We start from the raw sequence: 26233 nt of genomic DNA, 5'->3' as shown, positions 1-26233 counted from the left end.
TGCTGGTTGGTGATTCCTGCATCCACTATATGGATAGTGAGTCTGTTTTCTGTATCTCCGCCTCTAGCACTGCAAAGAGGAGGTTGTAATTCCTGCTTTCAGCTCTATTATGATGATGAGCTACTAACCCAACATTACTACAGGGCTCCTCCCATTGACTGGCCCCCAACTTCCATTCTCCTAAAAAAAAAAGGAGAGAAGAAAGTCCAGTGTTATCCTACTTTTCCTACCCAGACGTAAGTTGTGTTAAATGCTATTTCCAACACTAACTTATAAAAAACAGAGCGTGCGGTGTAAACTTACCCTTGTGAACTTTCGCAGAGTAAACATCGGAGTTAGGGTGACTTTATCCAGCTTCTTCTTCTGCAGGGAAGGATTGTTTTTAAACGGCTAACTTTAGCTTAGCTCTGAAGATGTTGTTGAAAACAAGCACTCGTGTAAATTTGTTCTATGTACTTTTGTATTTAACTAAAATATAAAAAGCTAGCGACCTTTAAGTTTGTTTTTGTCACTTTTATATTCACGTACGGAGTTTACTCTGTTACAAACAATGGCGAGCTAACTGTTTCCCTGCTAACAGCAGCGCTGCTACTCCGCTGGGTTGAAAATAACAGGTTTAATGCGGATTATTGCTTTATAATTAACGTACTTGAAGGAATATATTGTAGCGCATACACTTAACATCTTATTTTCATCAACAAAAAATTATGATGGCAGTTTCTTGAGTAATTTCAGACGGGAAATAAATACGAAGATGTCCCACTGTAGAGACTTAAAAGTGACTTTTCTTGTCACTTTATCAAAGTGTTGCTGGAAAACTATTTATTTCAGTAATTAAATAACTTTTACGATCTATTAATAATTATGTGCTTAAAATACACAACTTAATTTGATGTCGTTTCCATCCAAACCAAAATTATTTTGGAAAATGATACAATTTACAGATACGTTTTGATACCATAAAACCAAGTCGGTAAGTCTACCATTATAATGTTATTTATTTCATTACTCTGATTTTTATGCAGCAGATATGCATTTGCATCAGATTTTAATTAACTTCTGCATACCCAAAAAACTGATATTCCTAGATTTGTAGCTGTTTCAAATATTTTAAATGCAATTATTGTGAGCTATTTACTGACGTTTCTAGAAATATATAATGTGGTGAACATCTATCTGATTGTGTCAGTTGAACATTTACAACCATTATGATGAATTAATTTAATAAAAAATAATTATTGTCACTCTTTGATGGGTTTCACTGTAATTATTGTGATAAGCAGTTCTCTTTTTTAACATAGTTGGGCTTTTTTTCTTTTAAAAAAGTAATATACTTCTAAAAGTAACTTTCTAACTTTAGCAAAAGTAATCAATTCTTCCGTTAAACTTGTTATATTTTTGCTATAAATGGATTTTTAACATGTAGAAGCTTGAATTAAAATATTTCAAGCTGGTTATCAAAAATAATAAATATTAGTGTCTAACATTCAGCAATCAGATGACATTAGATAAGCTGAAAACCATTCTCGGTTGATTTTTCTGCTTTTTCCAAAGATGACAAGTACATAACATTGCTGCGCGGAGGAGGAGGAGAGACAAAATGTCTCCCAAAGTCCCTGCCGGCCAAGGCAGAGGGGACTATTCTGCCGTCCAAGTTGCAGTTCGAGTTCGTCCGCTGCTTCCCAAGGAGCTCCTGCACTGCCATGAGAGCTGCATCACCGTGGACCCAGAGCTGAACCGCGTCACCCTGGGTCATGATCGCCACTTTGTTTGTGACTTCCTGTTTGAAGAGACTTGCTGTCAGGAGGAGGTTTATTCTGCCTCCGTCCAGCCACTCATAGATGCATTCTTTCAAGGTTTCAACGCCACAGTGTTCGCCTATGGCCAGACAGGCTCAGGCAAGACTTACACCATCGGAGAAGCTAATATTAGTAAGTTTTTCTTTTTTTCTCTCGTTGTAGTGCGTTTCTTTAAAATATCATAGTATTATTGCTATTCTTTCTCATTGCAGTGCTTGAGCCCAATAAATGTCCTTCCGTTCTGCATTCGGCTTACAAATTTGATACCATGCAGTCCTGAAAACCTACCTTCATGTTTAGGTTCCTTCAGAGACGAGGAGCAGGGCATCATCCCCAGGGCTGTTGCTGATGTTTTCAAGCTGCTCGATGAAAACGACCTCACAGACTTCTCTGTACGAGTTTCCTACTTGGAGGTGTACAAAGAAGAGTTCAAGGACTTACTGGAGGTGAAGACGGCCAGCAAGGACATCAATATCCGGGAGGACAAAGGGAACATTGGTATTGTTCACCTTGCTGATTTTTATGGTGCAAAATAAATGTAACGTAGTATTTGCTACTGTAAACTTAATGTCGCGTTGCTTTCCAGTGTTGTGTGGGGTAAAGGAGAGTGAAGTAGAGGGTCTTGATGAGGTGTTGAGCTTGCTGGAGTCAGGAAACACAGCCAGACACACCGGAGCAACCCAGATGAACCCAAACTCCAGCAGGTCTCACACCATTTTCACCTTGCATATGGATCAGCGTCGTGGAAGCACTCGGCTTTATGCAACCGCTGGAAGCACTGGACCGCAAGTGTTGTCTTCCAAGTTCCACTTTGTAGACTTGGCTGGGTCAGAGCGGATCTTGAGGACTGGTAACACTGGAGAGAGACTGAAAGAAAGCATCCAAATCAACAGCGGCCTTCTGGCTCTGGGTAACGTCATTGGTGCACTGGGTGACCCAAAGAGGAAAGGCTCTCATATACCATACAGAGACTCTAAAATTACAAGGTATGTCTGTTTAGGTGATATTTTCCTCGAGAAAAATGTTCTTACATGACAGGTCTTACAAAGTAAATTTTTGTTTCAACTAGGATACTAAAAGACTCGCTTGGAGGAAATTCGAAAACACTGATGATTGCCTGCATCAGCCCGTCATCCTCAGACTTCGATGAGAGTCTGAACACACTGAACTACGCAACGAGGGCCAGAAACATTCAAAACCGAGCCACGGTCAACTGCAAGCGCGAACCGGATCGTGTGGAAGGACTGGAGCAGCAGATCAAAGCCCTTCGAAGGGCTCTGGAGAACCGTCAGCGCTCCGAGACACGAATCATTGCTCACGCCGATCCAAATCGGAGGCCTAGAGTCGGAGAAGCAGAGATCAGCAGGCTGCAAGCACAAAGCGCTCACTACAGGACTTGCACAGACACTGCTTACAGGTCCAAGCACATCTACTGAAGGAGTTAACCTGAAATTTTGATTATAAAACCATTGGTTGTTGGCTCACACTGCAAAAACACAAAATCTTAGCAAGTATTTTGGCCTTGGTTCTTGTGCAAATATCTTAGTACACTTGAAGTAAGATAAAACCACCTTAAAAGTAACTTCTCAGAAATATATAGGAGCTTGCATTATGTAAATAATTCTTTAATATTGATTTTTTAAAGTAATAGTTCCACTTTGAGGTTTTTACACTTAAAACAAGATATTTTCCCATGTTATAAGTATCACAAATCTGATAGTGGAATTAGTACTTTTTCAGAAATCTTAAGCAATCTTGTTACTTAAAACAAACTCCTGTGCCTTGCTGAATATTTACTTGATATTTGCACTTTAAACTTGACCAAAAATAGGTAAGATGTTTTTTTGTTTTTGCAGTGTAAGAATTTGCAAAGATTGAAATCAGAGACAAATTCCTTTGTGGTTTTTCCCATATTGACAGGACAGTCGTTGTTTATAAAACCGAACCCTTGAAGGTATTGTTTAATTAAAAATATATATATATGAAAATAAAATTATAGCTTCTGCTGTTACAGTTTATGCTATGCAATTTTTAAATCCCCATTGAATCCAGATGAACAAAAATGTGGAAGAAAGTCAGTTAATTGGTGTCGATGTGTAGATTTTCTTCTGGTCCACTGATCAATTTCTACTTGAATCAATTTGTTGTTTTGTCAGGTGTGAAATTTGTCTTCAATCGCATTGATTTCAGCCCATTTAGCCATTCGGATGACTTGTATTGATCTGTTCTGTTGGTGTGCGACAGGTTGCTGGGGGAGCTTCAGAGCGAGGGGACTTTAACCGCAGAGCAGAGTCTGAGGGTGAAGGAATGGCTGTGCTCGGTGGAGGAGGAGCGGAGCGGACTCACAACCGCCTCCGGACCAGACAGCGGCATCGAGAACAGCTCCACCGAGGACAGCGTCGCGTTGAGAAGAGCAAGGCCTTCCATCAGGAATCAGGTCCGTTTCTTTCAGATGGATTTTAGTCACAGATCGCTGACTTGTGGGTAGTTTACCGATTTGTCTAACAACTCCTCTCACAGGACACGGAAGCTGTGGAGCAGAGCTGGGAGGATGATCAGGACAACGAGAAAGAAGAGAGTGTTGTTCGTCTTCAGTCGGAAATCCAACGGCTGGAGAAGGAAAACACCGATTTCTTAGCAGCACTGGAGGACGCTATGGAGCAATACAAGCAGCAGGTTAGATGCACTTTAAATGTGATGCTCCTTTTTAAAAGGAACTAAATTCTCCTCTAACTTGTTCCCCCAAGATGGCGCATAAGATTATATTTACAGGATTTTCTTTTCTCGTCTATCAGAGTGACAAGCTGCAGGAGCAGCAGGACCTGATAACAGAGCTGCAGTACCAGCTGTCCACTCTGGGGCTGATGGGTATGGGGCTCAACTTGAGATTTAGACCACACACCGCCCCCATGGGCTCCATGCAGCATGGGCAGAATGGAAGCACATGCAGACAGGTGACAAACTTTTCCCACTTAGAGAAAATCTTTTATTGTCTTTAATTTGGCTGCAAACTTGAACAACATCATCATTTTTGCAGATATACACCAAATCAGATCTCCCACAATATTTAGAAAAGTTTACTTATGGATCACTCTGACTATTTTAATGTGCAAAACTATAACTTAGTTGAAGCTGCGTTTCCACACTGCATAATCCTGATGAAGGCATTTTCAGTGAGATAATTTCCATCAAACAACATGAAAGGACATTTAAGCTCCTTTTAAGATTTATTTATCTTTTTGCCAACCCAAATATCACAAACCAGTCCCCCATAATCACCAGATTTATGGCTTTGGAGATAATGCTGATAACCCCCAAAAATTAAGAAAATAACTTTTTTAGTAGGAATGTTGATCCCGGCGTTCACAAAATGAAGTCAAGGCACAAGTTTTGGTTTTTTAAAGTAACAGTCTTGTGTAGTGCTTCAAATTAGTTGATGTTTAATTTTTAACAGTTTTCTGTGTGTATTATCAACAGGTGAGCTTGATGGGTCATATTGGACAGGTTCCTGATCAGGATGGGAAACTTTATGAGGACCAAGAGATCCCAGGGGGAGCAGAGACCTGCTACAGGGAAAAAGAGGCCAGTCACCCAAACGTCAGCCAGGAGAAATGCAGGTAGCGTCATCATGTAAAAGTACAAGCAAAAATATTATTATTAGTTGCTAAAAAAACAACTAAGAAGCCCTGTATTCTAGCAATCTTAAGTAATTTTCTGCATTATACGATTTCATGATTTTTGAGGCATACAATGATGCGAATCACTGCGACAAGCGGATTAAAATGTGCACTTTAAACCGTTTGTTGCATCAGGCCGGTGAACCTGACCTGGACCAAGCGGGACTTGCTTGCAGGAGGACTGAAGGCTCCGTCTTCTCAGGCTGAGCCCGATCAGCACCCATGTTTAGCCAGAAAGGCATGTAAGTCTAAACCCTGAAAATCAAAGTGATTACATTTCAGAGAGTTTTAATTAATTTTCACCTGGAGGGCAGGAGTTTTCAGAGACTGCTGATACAAGTGCAGATTTAATTTTACTCTTGGTTATTTCTGAAAGATATCATCTTTAAATTAATCTGTATTTTGGTTTTAATTACACACCTTCATCAGTGTAGAATAGCATTAGTTTCTGATGATTACCAACAGATACAGGCTGCTGTATCATTTTATTGTTTTAACATTTTTCTTCAAGGTTTGCGGGTCTGAATATGAGTTAGCTCAAAGCTTTGACCCGTTTAACCTCACATATGTGCTTTTAAATCCGTGAAGCTAATTCCAGCAGTGGGGAAAGTCTCAGAAGCTTTGAGGGGATATCAGAGTGTGGACTTCTTCAGGCACAGCAGAAGATCAGGGAGCTGTCTGTCACCATCCGCATGAAGGAAGAACTCATCAAGGAACTGGTCAAAACAGGTAGACGCCCTGCACCTCCTGTGGAGTCCATTCCTTTTATTGTTTACGTCAGCTGACCGCCTTTCCTTTAGGGAAGGACGCTCAGGCCCTGAATAAGCAGTACAGCCACAAGATCTCGTCTCTGGAAAGTGAAGCTGTTCAGGCGCGTCTGGAGCTGCAGGAGGCTCAGCGTCAGCTGCAGGATCTGGAGAAACAAGAGAGAGAAATAAGCACAACGGACAAGAGCAGAGCGCAGGAATGTCGCAGGAAGATAGCTGCTGCTCAGAGCAGAGTTCAGGTTGGACTGATGAGCTTCTCGATTTAAACGGGCATGGATTCATGTAACGCCTAAAGTGAAACGTTAATGTTTTAAACGTTGTAATATTTCTGTTTGAATGCTAGGTGCTCAGTCAGCGGCAGAGGGATACGGCTCGCCTGGCCAACCTTCCTGTCCAGAGCGAGCGCCGCGTGTCGGAGCTGGAGAGGAGCGTCCAGTCCATGAAGCAGCAGCAGGAGCAGCTGCAGAGGCGCCTGCGCGAGGAGAGCCAGCAGAAACGCCGCCTGGAGACCGAAATGCAGCGAAGGACTCACAGAGTCAAGGTAGAGCTGAGCAACACGAGTTGATCAAAAGTTCTTGTTTTAATAAACAAACTAAGGGTGTATCAGTTTGACCGGGTGGAGAGTGTGAAAAAATGCCAAAGCTTCACTTCTCAATGTGAGGAACAGGCGAGGCAGCAAGTTGTTGTTCTGTACAAAAACCTTCAATATTCGGTTCTCTGGATTTCCTTCGGCATTTCCTACGTCATGCAAACTGCACCGGGCTTAACTAGCAAGTGAAGCAGGACTAAAGTTTTCAGGTGGACCAGAGTTTAGTCTGCATCAGAGTTCAAATGAGATTTCACACCTTTTCGAATAAAGTGGACGATCTGAGAGAGCAAACTATGGTCCATTTAAAGTACACCGAACACCTATCAGGTGAAAATTTCTAAACAATGTATGTCACTATTAAATATCTGTCAGAAATTCACAGGTTATGGTTTCAGTTAAGACTGATTCTTAACAAAATATAAAACAGAAAACTATAAATACAAAGATTTCAGGCAGCTGGAACAATTACCCTTTTTTCAAGAGCTTTTCCAATCAAAACCAACTCCATAACACCTTAAAACAAAGAAAAAAATCTAAAATGAGGCTATGACAATGAAATAAGGCAAGAAACATCTATTTACTATGGAATGTTGCAGTTTTCCTCTATTTTTACCCCTAATAATCTGCAATATGTTTGTTGCTACAGGAACTTGAGATAAAGAATGAGCAGCAGCAGAAGATCCTGAGAATAAAGACGGAGGAGATTGCAGCCTTCCAGAGACAGAGGCGCAGTGGAAGTAATGGATCTGTGATTTCATTAGAAGAGCAACAGGTGAGACGAAAAACCTGCCTGAAGCAATGGTTATTGCTTCAAGTAGCTATGAAGAGTGGTGGTTGTCTAATTTTGTGTCTTGACCCTGCGAGGGCAGAAGATTGAGGAACAAAAGCGCTGGCTGGATGAGGAAATGGAGCGTGTTCTAGATCAGAGGAGGGCGCTGGAGGATCTGGAAGGAGAGCTGACGAAACGAGAGGAAATCCTGGCCAAGAAGGAAGCTTTGCTGCAGGAACGCAGCGGCCTGGAGACCAAGAGGCTCCGCTCCAGTCAGGTATCAACAAACACAAACAACTTACTTACTTATTCCAGCTTACTCGCGCTGTCGGTTTATAATCAATTTCCTTCTCCATCAATGTTTTGTCCAGGCCTTGAGTAAGGATTTGGTGACACTTACTGGGCGCATCGAGACCCTGGAGCAGGAGCTAAGTGAGAGGAACGGCCTCCTTCGCAGCAGCAGCGCTCAGGACTCCCAACATATACGGCAAGAGATCTCGAACCTGCGGCACGAGAAGGACTCGCTGCTCAAGCAGCGCGTCGAGCTGGATGATAAACTGCGGAAGGGAAACCTGCTCTCACCCGAGGTCAGTTCATCCTTTAAGCCCAACCTTTTGCTGTGAACGAGGCGTATTGAGCAACCGCGTCAACGGCATCATTAACCATCGCCGCAAGTTATTTCACATCATCATGCTCAGCTGTTTACTGGGTTTGTTTTTCAGGAGGAGCGAACTCTTTTCCAGCTGGACGAGGCGATTGAAGCGTTGGACGCTGCTATTGAATACAAGAACGAGGCCATCACTCAGAGGCAGAGGCAGCTCAGGGCTTCTGCCAGCATGCTCTCCCAGTGGGAGATGAACCTCATGGCCAAGCTCAGCTATCTGTCCGCCTCCGAGACCAGAGCTCTGCTCTGCAAATACTTTGACAAGGTTTGTTAAAACGTCGCCTTGTTCTTTACATGATGTACTGTATATGTGAGCTGTTAAATTTAATTAATTAATTGTACAGACATGCTCTAATTGAGCAGCTGAATGCTGAACCTATAACTGAAATCTGCCACATAAACGCTCTGAACTACGGCTGCAACTAATGATTATTTTATTAATCAATTTTTCTGTAGATCCTTCTGAGAGTTAATGGGATAAAAATTTACTCGTTCTGCAGGTGTTTTTGTTTAACCATAAGACTTTGTTATACAATATTTTAAATACATTAAAAGATGGATTCAAACAATTCGGTTCATTTTTTAAAAATAAGAAATTAGCGTTTTATTGCCTAAAATTCAACAACACGCTTTACCGAAGGCTTGATCGTTTGTATTAAAAGATTCATCTGCAGCTAAAAAATACTTCTAACGTCAACATGTGAAAAGCTCAGCCCTTTTCTGCTTAACCTAACATCAATACAGTGCTTGGCTGATTTGTTGATTATTTTTATTTTATATTATTATTGGCTTGCAAAAGGTTCTTAATAGGAAATAAAAAATTTTTACACCATTTGAACCAGGTGAAGTTAAAACTTTGCCACTTGAGAATTCTGGATAGAACACATTTACAGACAAAGAAGGTTTTTATATCTTAATTGCAAAATGTATACATTTTAGTAGTTTTTTTTTTAGTTTTGGCTTAATTTCAGCTCTGCCTTTTTTATTGTCTTGATATTCTATTTAATGATTAATCAGTTACTAAATTACGCCATGATTATTTTAACAATCAATGTATCATGATTAATCGGATTAATTGCTTCAGCCCTACTCTGAGCGGTATCGGTGTGTCTGCGCTGTGTAGGTGGTGTCTATGCGTGAGGAGGAGCGAAAGCTTCAGCTGGCGCTGGCCGAGCTGGAGATGCAGCTGGACGAGCAGCAGCGGCTGGTGCAGTGGCTGGAAAACGCCCTCGACCGCACGCAGCTGGACACAGACCGGCGGCTCACGCAGCAGCAGAAGGAGCACGAGAGGAGCATGCAGCTGCTGCTGCAGCAGTGTCGAGGTAAGAGCCACACCCAGGGCTACAAAAACTATCATTTAACATCACAAATCCTTCCAAACTGACCTCGCCAAGAGTGGAAATTATAATCACTCCTCTTGCTAAAAAACATTTTTTTGAAAATCCTTTTTAACTTCAAAAAACACTTTTGAGATGCAAAGCCTGTAAAATAAAGAAATAACTCAAATAGAACCTGCCTGACAGCATGAAGTAGACAAAAAGGTCATAACACTCCACAATCTAAAGACAATCCAAGAACAGATTAGGAATAAAGTCACTGACATCTTTCACTCTGGAAAAAGTGTTTGTTTCTGCCAAAACAAGTTCTTGATGATGACTTATCGAACTGATAAAATAGCACTTCAGAACATCATGCTGACAGTCAGACATGGTGGTGGCACTGTGATGGTCTGGGACTTTGCTGCTGCTACTGAACCTGGGTGACTGTAAAGAGTTTAACCATGAACTCTACTCGAACCAAAATGTCCTGCCATCAAATCCTGACTGGAGATTGAGCACATTTGAGTTATTCAACAGGACGATAATCTAAAGCACACCAACAAGTTCACCTCTGAAGCACTAAACAAAATTAGATTTTAGTTTCTCCATGTTAAATGGAATTGAGGTGCTGCAGCATAATTTTAAACAAGCAATTTATCCTCCTAAGTTTGACTTAATTAAAGCATTTGTACAAATCAGAGTGGACCAAAGTTTCTCCTCGATGATGTAAAAGATTCCTTTTATCACAAATGCCTGATGGGCGCTGTTGCTACCAGACTCGGCGATTGTTGGGTGTGTGAGAGATGGAGGGGAGGGGGAGTACAGGACACTGGTGGACGGCTTTGTGGAGTGGTCTGAACAGAATCACCTGAGGCTCAGGTGATTCTGAGATCACCATCTCTCTCTGGTGAGATGGTGATCGACTTCAGGAGGATGAAGACGCCTTCACAGCCACTGAAGATTAAGGTGGAGGTGGTGGAGGACTACAAATATCTGGGAGTGGTGATCGGCAACAGACTAGACTGGACATCCAACACTGACGCAGTGTACAAGAAGGGGATGTGCAGACTCTATTTCCTGAGGAAGCTGAGATCATTTAATGTGTGCAGCAAGGTGTTGGAGATATTCTACCACAGCGTTGTTACCGGTGCCATTTTCTTTGCTGCTGTGTGTTGGGGAAGCAGCATCAGAGCCAGCGACTCTTAACTGACTGAACAGGGTCATCAGGAAAGCTGGCTCTGTACTTGGACTGAAACTGGAGAACCTGGAAAATGTGGTGGAGAGGAGGACAATGAAGAAGCTGTTGTCTATCATGGTCAACAAGCTGCACCTTCTCCACCACACAGTGGACAGACAGCGGAGCACTTTCTCGCACAGACTGCTTCAGCTCCATTGTCGTAGGGACAGATACAGGAAATCTCTCCTGCCACAGGCCATCACTTTGTATAATAAACGTTAAGTCACCATTGTACAGATTTGTCTTGTACAGATTGTTCACAAAGCAGTATTGTACAGATTATTAATATTCACTGTTCATATTGTACAGAATCTTACATTCTATATTTTATAGCATTTTTATATTTTATTTTGTTTTTTATTTTAACTTGATCTGTGTGTATGTGTATGCTGCAACTGCACAGTAATTTCCTGTCTGGGATGAATAAAGTATTTCTATTCTATTCTATTCTATTCATAGCATAGCCATGTATTAGATTTTTGAAAATTGCTTGTTCATACTGGGCAAGGTTGGCTTAAATAGCTTTCACTTAATAAATAAAATCATCATTTGAAAACTTATAAAAAAAAATATAAGGAAGCAAATCCAGTTTTGCCACTTTGGAAGTACATTTGAAATTCAAAGGTGAAACTAGAAATGTATTTACTGAAGTCTTTGTTTGTATGCTATGCTGTTATAGATAACAACTGTAAACCTTTATGTTTGGTCGTAAAGAACAAATGGACGAGGGCCTGGCGGGACGGCGGCGGCAGTACGAAGGACAGATCCATAATCTCACCAAGGAACTCAACCACTACAGGACAGCAAATCTGGAACTCAGCAACAAACTGCGAGATCTCTTTGGTTCAGTTAGTCAGCCTAAAGAGCTTCCCAAAGGTAAAGTCTAAATATCAGGAATACAGTTTGACACTAGTCCAAATGAAGGATTGTTACTTTGGCTAGAAACACTTTGCATGTTTCTCGGTACATTTCACAAAGGCAGTTTACTGGTGAAGCACCATTTCCAATGTAAACAATCATCAGCTTCTCAGTAAATTGAAGACAGTTTAGAGGTTCATAAAATAATGGAAATGAAAGTACTTTTAGGACAGATCACTTTGGTTGTGATCTTAGATTAGCTGTTTGTTTTGGCCTCTGCAAATAACCAGTCTGGATTTACAGGTAATCTTTTAACTATCTTTGAACAATCTCTGTAACCAGATGAAGATAACGGCTCCAGATAAGCAGACTTTTAGCCCACTGCCCCAATTGCATGTGATGATTTTCTGCACCTCCTAACACTTTACCTTTGCACTGTCTTTCAGTCTTAGCCTCGGATGCCAAACCTACAAACCTGGGCAGCCGAAGCCCTGAGGACGGTGCTGGAGGCAGAGGGACGGGACATCCTGACAAACCCAGCAGGTCCAGGGAGGAAATGAGAGAACTGGTGAACACGCCTCTTCCGTCCACCTGGAGGCGCTCTTCTCTCCCATCAGAGGAGCCTGCAGTCATGGAGGAACTGTGGGTTCAAGCAGCCGGAGACTCTGCTGTTAACCGTGTAGTTCAGACGGGGATGGGGAGCTGGGGGCCGCAGACCCTGCCTGCTGTTAAATCCCGCAGAGAGTCTCGTCGCTCCAGCCTCAACTACGCACAACAGCCATCAAGCAACGTGTTGATCGACGTACGGAAGAATCCTGTATGAGTCGAACTGAATCCACAGTGAAACTTTCCCTTTTGGTGGCTGAATTATGTTAAATTTGCTATTCTGTTTTTTTTCTTATCCAGTTTTGTATTATGTTTTCAAAGGAAATTCCACTGATTTTTCTGCAAAGCACTTTTTCTTAAAATAAAATTGTTCTCATGCTGATATTAAGTCTATGTACTTACCATGTTTATAGTTTTCTGACTTTTTTTAACATTGTAGTATTTTTTATAAAAAAAAAACATTGAACACATCTTGGGCTCGCCTTTTGTTTCTTACTTTTAAACAAATCTGTAATATAGCCCTGTGTACATAGACAGTGGATATGAAAAATCTCCAGATTTGTTAGGTTGTTATAACAGAAAAAATTAGTCAAGAATGAATCATTTAAAAACTTTTTTGTGACATTTATCCTGCTCCAAAACAATTTAATCAAGATAAATTTATTTGTCTTTGGTATTTAGAGATTTCAGTCAGATCTGGATGCCTTTTATAAATTATTGATTACTTTCTTTAATGCTTTACATTTTTCTAAAACATTTTCCAGTCAGATTGTTCTCATTTGTAACATCTTCAAACTTTGACTCTAGCTAAAAGGATGTGAATTTCAGAAAAATCTTTCCAATACAGCTGAACTCACTGAACATTTAATTATTTTTAATTGGGTAGATGTGATGTGAAATTAAGAAGACTGAACAATGAAAGTGAATCTAAAGGTAATTCAGTTGTTTCAGTGTCTTCTGTTTGTTTTTTGCCTTTTTTTATTAATGTAAAATGAGATAAAAAATAATTTGACCTAACAGAATAGCGCACAGTCAGAATACTATTTTGTGCTAGACTAGTATCCAGACTAAACATTAGAGGGCGGTATAACAGTGCTGAGCTCCTATACGTCTTTGTTTCACTGTTTTTCACACAGACAGGATTCCTAGTTTTCTCCTTTATACCAATTAAATTCGTAGTCCTTTTTTATGTTCGGTATTTGATAAAAAAAAATAACATCTGCAGCTTAAAATGAAGTTGGAGATATTATTTTAGCCAATCTATTTCCTATGTGAAACTTTTTCCACATTTTTATTATGTTACAGCCTTATTCAAAATACAATTAATATCCCAAAATCAGACATCGATGACGATGTGGAAAACAATTTAGAGACTTTTGGGGACTAATTTAAGGAATAAATTTAGCAATACTTATTGTTGAAATAATCTTCCCTGAAAGCAGTTTGTATAGATAAATGGAAGGCAGACAGACAGACTGATTATGTAGAATCAATATAATTGACTGATGTACACACAAATGCATAAAACAGGAAAACACGCTACTCTGTAGTGCCGCTAGGTGGCGACATATTCTGGGTATATTATGGCCCAGTTTGGCGAACATCATCTTCTTGTGGTTGCATTAAGATCAACGTGTTTATTATCTGCAGACGCACTGATGCACGAATAGTAAAATTCATGGATGTTGGCTGTTTGATTTCAACCAAATATTCATGTAGTTATGTCTGAAAAAAGAGAATCTGATTCTTTTGCATGAATCTGTTTTTCGCTCATCATTTAATTGGCTCACTTGCATGCGACCATACACTTTAAAATTATATCCCATATTCCCCGCCAACGCAGCTCCAAAACACGCACCGACGCACCGAAGATCTCCATTCCCATTGGTTATCTTCAACCTACCGACCGCGTGGCGTCAGCAAAGGGAGGAGGAAGTGTTAAGAGGAGAAAAGGCAGCAGGGAGGTGAGAGGGGACCACTGTGAGTCTGTCAGGGGGGGGGCGGACATCTCAGCCTCAGGACCGGAGACCGAAGCGCGCGCTTGGACACGGGGCGGATGAAAAGGTTCGCCATCCGCACGGAGCATCCCGCGTCTCTGACGGAAACCAGATCCTCCTGATGTGGTTACAGGAGCGGGAAGATGTCTCACCCACAGCCCCATCATGCAGCCGTACCGCAGATGATGAGATGGAGGGGGGGGATTATCGATCTGATCCACGCCGGGACTCACCTGTCTGTCAAAGCAGGTGTGGACAGAGAAACTAGAGGCTGGAGAAGCGCCCTGTGGATGTTTAATCTCCTGGATGCAAAGGACACTTCGACAAACCCTGAAAAGTGAGCTGTTTGGATTATGTGGTGCTTATTATTGTTCCCATACGTTTAAATTTACGCAGACGTGTATTTTACTCCCAAATGTATCAATTTGAAATATGTCTAACATGTTTCGCCTACTGAGTGGTGTGTAAATTTTCCATTTTTTAAAATTTTGGATCTGATATTTGAGTTACGGTGTGTCCTGTTTAACAAAGACAACGTTGGACAATTAAAAAAAAATCCAGCAGGCCTTTTGTGTTTTATTATCTTTCAATAACGCTAACTTTGCACCTAGAGCCTGGCAATTATAAACGCCACTTTATTTTAAGCAAAGACAACGCTTACAATGTGGCCTGTTGCGGAAATTTTTGTTATAGAAAGATTGGCGGAAATTTCTTTATTTGCTGATATTTGTCAGTGTTTTCACTCAGCTATGCAAAGAAAGTGACGCAGCCGTTGTTAGTGCATCTCTTCTCCAATTAAAACATCTGACGTCAGACGCTCTGACCTAAAGAAGCGTCAGATCATCATGAGGTTAATGTGAGTTTACGTTTGTAAAGCTGTGCAGGTGCACGACTGTGCATTAAAGCAGATGAATATTTTGAAGGGTGAAAAGTTCATGATTCTACAAACCAATACTGCCTTATGTTGAAATGTCATTATTGGTTAAATTAATAGTTAGAAATGCTTAAAAAAATAATTTTGAAGAGGTATTAAAACAGGATTAATTGATGGAGTTCAACTTTAATGTGGATGATTTGAGATTTTATTTCGACAGTTTAGCAGTACAAAAAAATAAATAAATTAATCCAGCCACTACAAGTTTTGTTCTGTTTCTGAAACTGAGATTTTCACCAATAATTTTAGTGCTTCTGTATCTTCATTTTTCTGACAAAATTAACTAATAGGCTCAAACCTGCACTAACGTTGTTCATTCTGTGATTTTCCCAGGAAGCCTCAGTTTTTTTCCAGTTTGCTGCTCTGATGAATGAAGGAGCCTGTTCCTGTCTTTGGTTATCTAGCTGTATGAGTGTAAACTCTCCATCATAAAGCTAGATAACCGAAAGTAGGAATGACCTCCAAGGCTTCGGACCCTCAGCTCATGTGAGAGGAAACCTGGGAAAATGGAAGAAGCATCACATGATGTGTCCAGGTAGGTCTTAATTTGTAGTATCGATAAATAAACGAGTGATTATTTGTCTACGTGTGTGTAGAAAAGAATAGTATATTTGTATGTATAATTTTCTCGGGTTTTTTTGTCAAAATAAAAAGTTGTGATTTAAACCAATTGGAAATTAAAACCCTTTTCTCTTTCTTGATTATTGGAGGGTTACACAACAAACTAGCCGGATAACTGCAACAGTTGAAATTCCTTAATGTGTCAACCTGAATGTTTTAAGCAACCTTAAAAAAAAAAAAATATATATATATATATATTCTGTGAGAGGTCAGCCTCCATCGCTGTGAGGAATGCTCCAGGTTGTATGTTTCTGACTCATTCTGACCTCACTGCTATCTTTAAAATCATTGTGCTGCATTAGACACAACATGAACATTTTTGGTTCATGATGATTATTTTTAATATTAAAGCCTGATGAGCAAATTCAAAGGGTCCTGCCTTGGGTTTCTCCCACGGTGAGATCTTCCTCGTAGGGACTTTAGCTTCCCACTAATTATTCGAGTCACATTTCTGGGGCCTCTCAAAGGCCAGTCTGTGAGTCACTGCAGAGCTGCCACTGAAAGCTGAACAAAAACTGACAAAGCTGGTATTTTGATGTGACATTTTGATCATGTGATTCATGTGGTTTTCCCTCGCTGAAGGTTCACAGCGATTTTACACTGCTAATGGCTGATAAATTAGATTATTCTATTAAAATCTGCATGTCATCAGTTCAAGTTAATGTTGTGCTAAATGGTTATAAAGAAAATATAGATACATGACTGCAGTGTATGGCTGCAATGTGACATAATGTGAAAGAGCTCAAAGAAAAAATATGCGCAAGGCACTGATGTCCTATGAAAGAAAGAAATCATATTATTGCTTATATCTTTGTTTGTTTTGTTGTTGTGTTTTTTTAAAATCCAAAGACTGTTGGCCTCTTGACAAAACTCATGTAAATTGGTTTTAAAAATAGATTTAAGATGCAGATAATTGTTACGGATATAAAAATAAATCAGAAATGACACTCAAATGTTCCTTTCCTGAATACTTTTCAAACAATTGAGTCTTTTCTAACCCATTTGAAATTGCACTGCTTACTTTTTACATCTCATTAACAACGATTGTAAATGTATTTTTGAAACACAAAACAAGAATAACTGAAATAAAGGGAGAATAAAAAAGCAATATTGTTATTTATACAGTTCTTGTTCTGGTAAATTAACTGTCTTTGCTATTTTCAGTTTATTTTGTTTTGCTTGTTTTTTAGTTATTTATTTGAAATTTTATTGGAAGAAGAATGGAGGTGAAAAGAAACATTTTTTTTATCTTACTCAATCTTTTTGAAAGTTGCAAAGAAAGGAAACGTGTCTACTGCAGAAACTACTTTTGTTAAAAATACATAAGTTTAACAACTTAAAAAAATGAAAATGGATTTCTTTAATTGTCCCGTATTTAAATTTGCACTGATCAGATCCTAAAAAAACTTCTTACTCTATTCTTCTTTAATTACAAAAGTTTAGTTTTGACAGATTTTTTTCATATTTATATTTGTTTCTGTTTTTTTTTTTTCTTCTTGTAAATAAATGCGAGGATAAAAAAAAGCATGCAGCGCGGGAAAGCGTTTTCTAACCCATGGCCTAAAAGCCTGAGCTCAGGTCAATAAAGTACGGCACGGTCTTGCAAAGTGAGTGCTGTAAGCAAAGAAGTGTTCTTCATCATTCTGCTGGAAATACTGGAGCAGTCTGGAGGCGGAGATCCTGGCCGCGGCGCGCAGGACCGTTTCAGCCCGTTAATCTGACGCAGATCTGTGAGTTTCTCCTGCAGATCCCAATATGAGGGACAAAACGCTGCCAAGAAAACCCCCACAAAAAAACCCGGGACTGCCTGACAACGGCGTAAAATAAAGGAAACAAACTCCAGCCGATAATGAAAAGGAGGCAGACAAGCTGGGCTCATTAACATAATTGCATAGAAACTGGGAGCAGGCCTGTTTAAAGGCGCAGCGGCGGCGGCGGCTCGCTGCATCACCAATCACACAGCTTCATGCTTTAAAGCTTTACACTCAAATTCACGGCGATGCCGTTTTTTTTTTTTAAGTCTTCCTAGCAATGACTACTTTTTTTTTTTTTGTTTCCTATCACGATTCAAATATAGCTCGTTTTAGCTGCTTGGAAACATAATGCGGGGACTGTTCCTTTATTAGGAAGCAGGCTCTAATTAGCCGTGCAGCCTGGGGGAGGGCTTGTAGCGAAGCTGCTAATGAGCGACGCACACATACCTGCCTCCAAAATGACGTATTTAATTTCTTAACGTGTAGATTTTTGTCATCAAGATTTATTCTAACGCCATGTTTGTAATAGTTCGTAGATTTATCAAATCCTAAACCACTGGGTTTTAAAGAGAAGAAAACGGCCTAAACGCCTTACATGCACCTGCAGCTTTCTTTGACCGGGTCTGTGCTCTGGGTCGGTGTTTGGTGCTGCAGCTGCAGGAGACCTGTTGGCCTGTTGGTAAACACACTGTCCAGGGCCCACATTATAATTCTGATCCTGGCTTCTCGCCACAATGGCTGCTTTTGTGAAAGGAGCACTTGACAAAGGTCTGCCACTTCTCCTTTCCTGTGTGTGTGTGAGAGAGAGAGGCTGGTGCAGTAAACACTGGGCACAGGTGGGAACCTCGGTCCAGACCAGACAGCAGATGCTTGCAGAAGAACAGCAGCAATCAGAGCAGTTCCTGGAAAGTTGTTCCTTTGTGTCCCTGCAACTGCCTGTGTGTGAACGTGAAGAAATGTGGTCTTTTATAGCAGAGATAAGCAGAATGTGTTCAGTATATGTGAACAAAGGCACCTTTCTTAATATCTTAGTTTGATTCTTGCATAAACATTTCTCAGTACTGATAAAGAAAACCTGTTCAGTATTATGTTGGTATATTAGATTTTACTAATTATTTTTGCAGAATGTTTTAATTCCAGAGTTTAGTAGCCTTTTAAACAAAATTTTTTTTTTCTTTTCAAATGCAAAGCACATATAATGTAATGGTTCCACTGCAGGATGATTGTGGTCCAAATATCAGCACAGGAACTTCAGAGTAACGATGACAGCGAGCTTCTCTCAGGCAGGACTCTTCAGCTCCGTTTCCCTTTTTTCCAAAAAAAACACTGCAGCTGTGATCCCATCTTAGTCTGGGGACAAACATGATTATCCTGCTATGGCTTGTTCTTGGCTTTGTAGCAGCGACAGGGGACCTTTCAGAGCGCCAGTTTTCCCATGGTTGAGTGGGTCTGAGCAGCTAAACCCCTCGTGTGGACCAGTCGCAGAATATGAGCTTTAAACCAGAGCAACAGGCAGACAATGCTGCATCTGTAGAGACGTGCAACTATTAAGCTGCAGCTTCTTAAAGCGTTTATCTCTAAATATCCTGCTGATTTGATGTTGCCCATAATATTGCATGCATGACTCTTGAGTGTATATATTTCACACGTTACCAAAAAGTAATCAACCTTTGAAATAGTTTTAGTAACTACCAAATTCCTTTCTTTTCGTGTTCTTTCTTCATAAAGGAAACACAAGCGGGCCATAGATGTTATGAATTTAAGATGGAGGTCAAAGTTAAGAAATAAGTCATCAAAAAGTCTTCTTTTTCTCCAGTATGCAAATTGTTAATTTACTGTACATAAAAAATAGTTTTAATTGATGGAAAACAACGAAATTAAATATTTAGAGCATTTCAACACCAGAAAATGGAGAAGAAAAAAAATCCAAAAGTTGAAATCAAGTTATAATGAAAGTGCAGTTAAAATATTAATTTTGCATATTGCTTCTGTTTAATCGGAAACCAAAGAGTTAACTTTTGCTACACTGTGTTAGATAGTAATGCAGTAAAGCAAAAAAAAAAAAAAAAAAACATCCTAAAACCCAGATTTCTCTATATTTGAGATGCCCAGAAGAGCCTTGAATAAAATTAAGAAAAAATTTAAAATAAACCCACAAAAACAAAATTTGTCTAAATTCTGTATCATGTGTTTCCACAAAAATCTTAATTAGCGGGGTAAAATTGCCTCCACTTAGTTAAAAACAAATTAAGATTTCCATATTTTTATGCTATTTGTATCAAAGCCAAAGTTGTGCAAAAATAAAATATAAAACAGAAGGTTTTAACGTATTTAATTCTGTCTTCACTGTTTCTGCAGCTGTTGTCCAGAAGTTATTTTCTTTGTGTTTGATAAATCACCAAAAAAAATAACATCCACAGTCATATAAAGTTTGTCAGATTAAACTAACCAAACTAAAACAGCTCCTCATTCACAAATGAAGAACAACGATTCAAATTCATAGCAATAAAATCGAGTCATTTAGAGCAACATTTTCCCAGGAGTGAATTTCCATTTCAACCCGCCGGTCGTTCATTATGACAGTCAAGTTCAAGTTCAGAGGGGCAGAAACGTCTCGACTCTTCAGACTCTGCCGTCGCTCCACCCTAACACTCCCCTCCTTCTGCGCTCTGCGATGACTCCGTGGCGTTACCATGACACAGAGGCTGTGGTGTTGTTATGGCAGCGGGCTGGACGGCCCGGCTATGCGCTGGTGAAAAGGACAGCCTGTCAGAGAGACCAAGAGAGACTTGGGGACCCCCACCCCATCACAACCCAACAGCTGGGCACAGTCCCCCACCTCCCTGCCACCTCCTCCTAGAGCTACCCACCCTCAGGCTTTTCAAACAGCACCCAGGCCCTGGGAACAACTAAACATTTCACATTCATCATTCTCTCCCTCTCTCTCTCACACACACACACACACACACACACACACACACACACACACACACACACACACACACACACACACACACACACACACACACACACACACACACACACACACACACATCTTAACCTGCTCCTAAATCAACTATTTGTCCCTAAAATCCAGCCCCTAATGTAATGTCACACTTCACCTTCAGCCATAACACTCCCACACACTGAAATCCTCTTTGTCTTTTCTTTCTACCCACCTGCGCTCCTTAATAAATATTTCAAATTCGAAACGCATAAAATTTGAACAAGGCTCATATATAAGTCCTTTTACTAACTTACTCTGTGTGCGCATGCTTGTGTGTGTGGGTGTGTGCGTGCATGTGTGTGTGTGTGTGTGTGTGTGTGTGTGTTTGTGGGAGCAAAAGAGATTTAGTTGAGGTCTCATTCAAGTTTGAGCTTGAAAGGCTGGACATTTGCATAAACTGCATGCTGTCTGAGGGGCTGCGTTTGTGCGAGTGCGTGTGTGTGTGTGTAGGGGGGGAGTGTCTCTGAGAAAAGATATGAGAGAACATGAAGAAATACGGGGGACAGCAGAATCCTGCCTTGTGAATCTGAAGAAGAAAGAGGAGGTTTGAATAACAGAGAGGGTGAAAATTGGTAGAGAAAGAGACTTACCATGTCCCTCCAATGGGATTAAAATGTCCTGGACCCTTTTTTTTTACATATAATTTGGTGAATCTGGCAGCAGCATGGCTGCGGGGCCGGGGTGGCCCAGGGCTCACATGAACTGACAGGAGCTCTGCGTAAACTATGCAAGTTTTGTTTGCATCATCTAACTTATTTCTGCATGCTGGCAAACGACGATTATTCCGACCAAGTTAGATAATTTGCACTAAAAGCTTTTCCTCCTTTTGTTCTATAGCTAAAACAACGATGAGCCTCAATCCAGCCATGCTTCAGAATGAGAGGATGAGCACATCTTCCACCAGCACGCTGGGATCTGTCTGAAGATGACGAACACACAGAGCCGAACTCAGACTGAACAGTTCAAACAGCCAGCAATATAAAGACGCAAAGATGTAGCGATGCTGGTAAAGTTAGTTATGTATATTTTTTCATATAAAATGTGATAATGCAGGTTTATTGCTGCAAAATATATTTTTTAAACTATTAGATTAGCCTGGACATGTCTTAAAATCATGTTCGATCGAAGAAAATGTGTCTCTTAAGGCTCAATTTAGATAACTTTTATATTTAAATGGTGCTAATAGACGTGATATCCTTTTTTTTTACTTTTCAAAACAAAATGTTGAAAAGTGGATTGTTTTAATGTAAGCTGTTCAGTTATTCATGTCTTCAATAAAACAGACTATAGTAACAATGTAGGTGTGATTATTCCTGGTTTTACAGGCATCATGAAGCTGCTTTGCATCAGCACCTTGGACAGAGGCAGAGAGAAAAGTGTTGCAAGTTTTGAGCCAAAGAGCTCAAATGATGAACAACAGAGCAAGAAATGGCAGATCCTTCATCCCAAAGTGTGTGAAGGCATTTGTTACATCACTGGGATGATTCACGCATAAAAATCAAATGTAACAAGAGTCGAAAAGGGTCCATTTAGTTATTACAGACCTCTTATCATCATATCTGCACTGGTAAGAAATAATTTAAAAAAAAAATTATTATTCCACAAGTAAATGTAACCAGGAAGGAAATCTGTGACAGCTCTGGTATTAGTCTTTAGCGTGTCGCTGCTTAAAGTTCAGACACCATTATTATCCTGCTGCTGGTCAGAAGGTCTTGACCTTTCGGTCTGCTGGGACACAAGTTGACCTGAGACAAGCCAAGACACGTGCGCTTCATGCAGAGAGACTCATCTTATTCAAGCAACTGTTAAAAGTGAAAATATAAAAAAAATAAAACAGCCAAGCTTTAAAGCAAAAGAGGTGACTTTTTCATAGCACTTTAAGGGTTTTAAGTAAATTTCTCCAGAATTTAGGATTAACAACTGGATCTGCGATGTGTTTTTTATTTGATTTGGGTTGGTAATGGTTTAATCTACTGACTTTATTTTAGACTTTTTTTCCCCATTATGTTTAGAATTAGAGATCACACACAGCATTTGGTTCAACGGAGCATAGTCTGCATCAGTCCAGCCGAGATTCTCACTCTCTGCAGACAAAGATGAATGTTCTTGTTAGTTTATGAAGTATGTGAGGAGTTAGGATATTCACCATGTGGCAGAAGAGCGGTTAACTAATTGCACTAAATTTAACAACGCTGTGCTTGTCTCATGTGTCGCTCTGAAAAGCAGGAAGTGAGACGTTACGGGGAAGTCGCTCATGAATGACGAGCAGGCCGCTGCAGAGCCGGCTTGTGTCTGCGGACGGCTGCGGAGGGTTGTCCGGTCATTTATATCTTCCAACTGAGTGAGCTTTACGTCTTGTTCTCTGCGTTTGCATGAGAATAGAATCAGGTCCTGTGAACTTCCCCAACCTATTGACCCAGCTCCCTAGACATGAATGGCGCTGCTTTGAGGCTCCCCAGCCTCTCAAACAGGCTTTAACCATGCTTTAAGTCCCAATCATGGTAATTTAATATATCTTAAGCCTCTGGCTGTTGGGCTGGAGCCCCTCCGCAGTTTGTTTTAGGCATTTTCTGCTTCTCACCTCATCATCCAGTCCCAACGCTTAATTCAAGAGGTTGCTGCGGTACTCTGCCAGCTCGCATACTTAGGAAATATATGCATGAGTTTTGTTCCCAAATAGAATTTTTATATTGAAAAAGAAGAGGGACCTAGTGAGGATAAAAGATCTGAAAAGAATCATGAAACCGATCAACTCATGATAACAGAGATGTTGCATTTCACCATATTTTTTAATACTTTGTAAATCCTCAACTTTTGTAATGACAAGAGTACATATGTACCAAAGAGAGAAGGACCAAGACTCAGCTTTGTATTAAGAACAAAACGTTTTTATGTGGGTTTTTATTGATGAAAGTGAAAATATTGAAGTTGTTACAGAACGAAAATGTATGGAGGTAAATCTGTACCAGTAGCAAAAGTGAAGATGAAAAGCTCATATTTTATTGCTATAGTATCATCTAACACTAAAGAAAATGTCAAAACTCCAACTTTTAATTTGAGAGTATTATTTCTGTAAAGGAAAAATCTCTCGTTAAGAAATAATTGTTCACTACAGTATCAGAAATTTGACTGCTGCAGTGTTTTCAGTTTATATCACCTTTGGGAAAAATTATTTTTTTAATCAATGTTCTGTTTTTTGTTTTTGTTTTTTAAGACAAGATGTTACATTATAATCTTCCTAGTAATACATTTGAATATTTTTATTGGCAGTCAAACCCTTCTTATAATTGTTGACCAGCTTTTTGCATGTTTCTACTCGTATTTTGATGAGTTCTACATCTTTGAGAGAGGAATGTCTTCAACCTTTAGCTCCGTCCTCAGAGTCTTTGTCAGACTGAAGTCCAACTCTCCTTAGGCCCCTCCAACTTGTTGGCACGTCAGAACAAATATGTTGGTCAAAGCAAAAGATTACTTTAAACTAAATCTGCAAGGGAAAAGATACATTTTGTATGAAGAAATAACAAGAACTTTCACTCATTTAAACCTTTCAAATGTATAAAAAATTATAGGTGTGATATGAAATCAGTACCAAAATTAGTATTACTACCAGAATCCAGTAATAAAAAAACTAGTATCTGATATTTTAAATTTAAAAAAGAGACCCTGCAAATGTTTTACAGTTTAATTTTTTACATGTGATGTGCCTCTGAACACATCTTTCACAAAGAGAAAGGGTGATACACTCAAATTTATTCAATACAACATTTAGCAGACATCTAATAAAATTAAACAGAGCAAATTACTGAATCTAGCTATTCTATGTACCTCATACATCTTATAAAACCACAAGTCTCCATGTGTGACCAGTAGTCTCTTTAAAAACTTCAAGAATCATTTAAATGGGTTTCAAACGTAAAGACGTCAAGAAGAAGATGAAGTCAGCTGTCTTTGTTCATGCCAGGATGCTTAAATATTACACTTAAAACTGATGCTTTGAACACTTAATAGTGAATGTATAATTTGTAAACCTGAAAAACATGACAAAAGTGAAATAAAAACAGCAGTTACTACTCTAATTGCAGAATTGTTTTTCTATAATTATGAGCTATAGAAAAGGTTAATTGTTTTATTATTATTATTATTATTATTATTATTATTATTATTATTATTATTATTATTATTATTATTATTATTATTATTATTATATATTAGATGTATTTGTGTAAAGAAAAGAGAGAGTTAGTGATAATGTAATGTTGCTGCTGTAGCACCCCCTGCTGGGGAAATGTTGCGATCTGTTGCATCATTCACAATCCCCTTAAAGCTGTTTTAATGTCTCCCTCTGCAGAAGCAGATATGTAAACAGTGAATGTTGTTTGTTAGACTTAGAAAGTAGATGGTAAAAGCGCTACAAAAGGACTTTTACTTCCCCGTTAAAGCTGGTGATTTCAATGTGGACAGGCATACCTGCTCAAATTTGAATTCATTTTTTGACTCTTCAAACAACTGACATAAACTTCTTAATAAATAGTGCATAAAGATGCACCAATCAGATTTGGTAGTTTTGTTATGTCCAGTTGTAGATTTTTATAACGTTTCAAAGAGCTTGATTCTGATTTTAATATTTTTTGAGAACGATAAATATTTGTTCTTGCGTTCCCACTATTAGTCCTCATGAGTAATGGAAGCATTGCATCATGTGGGTGAGAAGCATTCCCTGCAAAACAGGATTTAAGTAATATTCTAAAGCAAAGTTTCTATTTACAGCATTTTTTAATACATGTGATACATTCAGCCTTCTTGTTATCTGTTGTAAAGTCTAACTCTCCCTCAAGTAACAGGATGAATGAATAACCAACAGGTTTTCATGAAAAAGACAAATACCATACTGATTCAGTTTTCTTCCTTCAGTGATAACTTCCAACCCAAGGTGTGTCGATGTTCCCGCAAACTAACTGATAGGAAAAATATCAGATTTTTTTATTTTCCAACTGGTTGGCAGAGCTGAAAATTATGCCAGTCTGGTCACCAGACAACCTGACACAAAACTAAAAATAGAAAAAACAGTTTTGTGTCATAAATGCAGCTAAATAGCTTTAGATGCATTCCATGACTTAAATGCAAATTGGTAGTCTGGCCCACATGTTTAAATGCTTCTCTTCATCCTATGAAAGCCATGTCAAAAACAAGTTGATGTATCTCAAAGATGCTGAGAATCAAAGATTTATTCTTATTCCACAGTGCAGAGTGCGACCATCTCTGCTGCCTGTTTCACGCTTTCTATTACTGCAGCCCTTCTGTATCGCTGATGAACTGTTGGATGCTTTCCCAGTTGTAGAGACGGGACTGGTCCTGAAACAAGGACCTCATCAAAGCTTCGCAAACAAAAGCCTTACAGCTCAGCAGATACGTAAACCTCCAAGCTGATAGGTTTGTTCAAGACAACAAAGCCTGCGTTTGTTTCTTTTTTCCCTCTGGTCCTAATCAAGGCATCTAATTAACACGCCTTCTTTTCAAATAGTAGCAATTATCAGTGCAAACTTTGATGAGGTGGAATCCATTGCATTGCTGGCTGTGTGTTCGACAGCAATGCCAGTCTCTGATCTGCTTGATTGAACAGCCAAAGCCTCGTTTA

The 26233-nt window shown here is 39.6% G+C and overlaps 1 protein-coding gene and 1 long non-coding RNA gene across 3 annotated transcripts; both read left to right on the top strand.

Moving 5' to 3' along the window:
* The first annotated feature begins 111 nt into the window (after positions 1–111).
* On the top strand, positions 112–12667 carry kif7 (kinesin family member 7). Of its 2 annotated transcripts, none has more exons than XM_081605201.1 (20): positions 112–236; positions 1555–1931; positions 2100–2297; positions 2386–2785; positions 2869–3216; positions 4044–4236; positions 4320–4475; positions 4595–4753; positions 5277–5416; positions 5612–5718; positions 6065–6205; positions 6277–6482; positions 6587–6784; positions 7479–7604; positions 7702–7878; positions 7973–8188; positions 8324–8530; positions 9389–9587; positions 11501–11697; positions 12126–12264. In XM_081605201.1, the coding sequence occupies exons 2-20, from the start codon at positions 1601–1603 to the stop codon at positions 12129–12131; spliced, it is 3705 nt and encodes a 1234-aa protein (XP_081461327.1). In that variant the 5' UTR covers positions 112–236; positions 1555–1600; the 3' UTR covers positions 12132–12264. The 2 variants fall into 2 exon arrangements, with proteins under 2 accessions (XP_081461327.1, XP_008403666.2); XM_008405444.3 differs by having other exon boundaries at positions 113–236; positions 11536–11697; positions 12126–12667.
* Positions 12668–15410: 2743 nt separating this feature from the next.
* Positions 15411–21894, top strand: LOC108166156 (uncharacterized). Its single transcript, XR_001776414.2, has 2 exons — positions 15411–15751; positions 21436–21894. It is a non-coding gene; the product is annotated as an uncharacterized LOC108166156 (long non-coding RNA).
* The last annotated feature ends 4339 nt before the right edge of the window (positions 21895–26233 follow it).

The sequence above is a fragment of the Poecilia reticulata genome, chromosome 3, assembly GCF_904066995.2.
Source record: "Poecilia reticulata chromosome 3, P_reticulata-male-v2, whole genome shotgun sequence".
In the NCBI taxonomy this organism is placed as follows: domain Eukaryota; kingdom Metazoa; phylum Chordata; class Actinopteri; order Cyprinodontiformes; family Poeciliidae; genus Poecilia; species Poecilia reticulata.
Note: the sequence above shows the minus strand (reverse complement) of the source record. Positions and strands in the feature narration are given on the sequence as shown.

Coding starts and splice junctions, on each gene's coding strand:
- kif7 (XM_008405444.3), top strand. CDS start 1,601: ATGTCTCCCAAAGTCCCTGCCGGCCAAGGCAGAGGGGACTATTCTGCC. Junction 1,932..2,099: donor CATCGGAGAAGCTAATATTA/GTAAGTTTTTCT, acceptor CTTCATGTTTAG/GTTCCTTCAGAGACGAGGAG. Junction 4,754..5,276: donor ATGGAAGCACATGCAGACAG/GTGACAAACTTT, acceptor TATTATCAACAG/GTGAGCTTGATGGGTCATAT.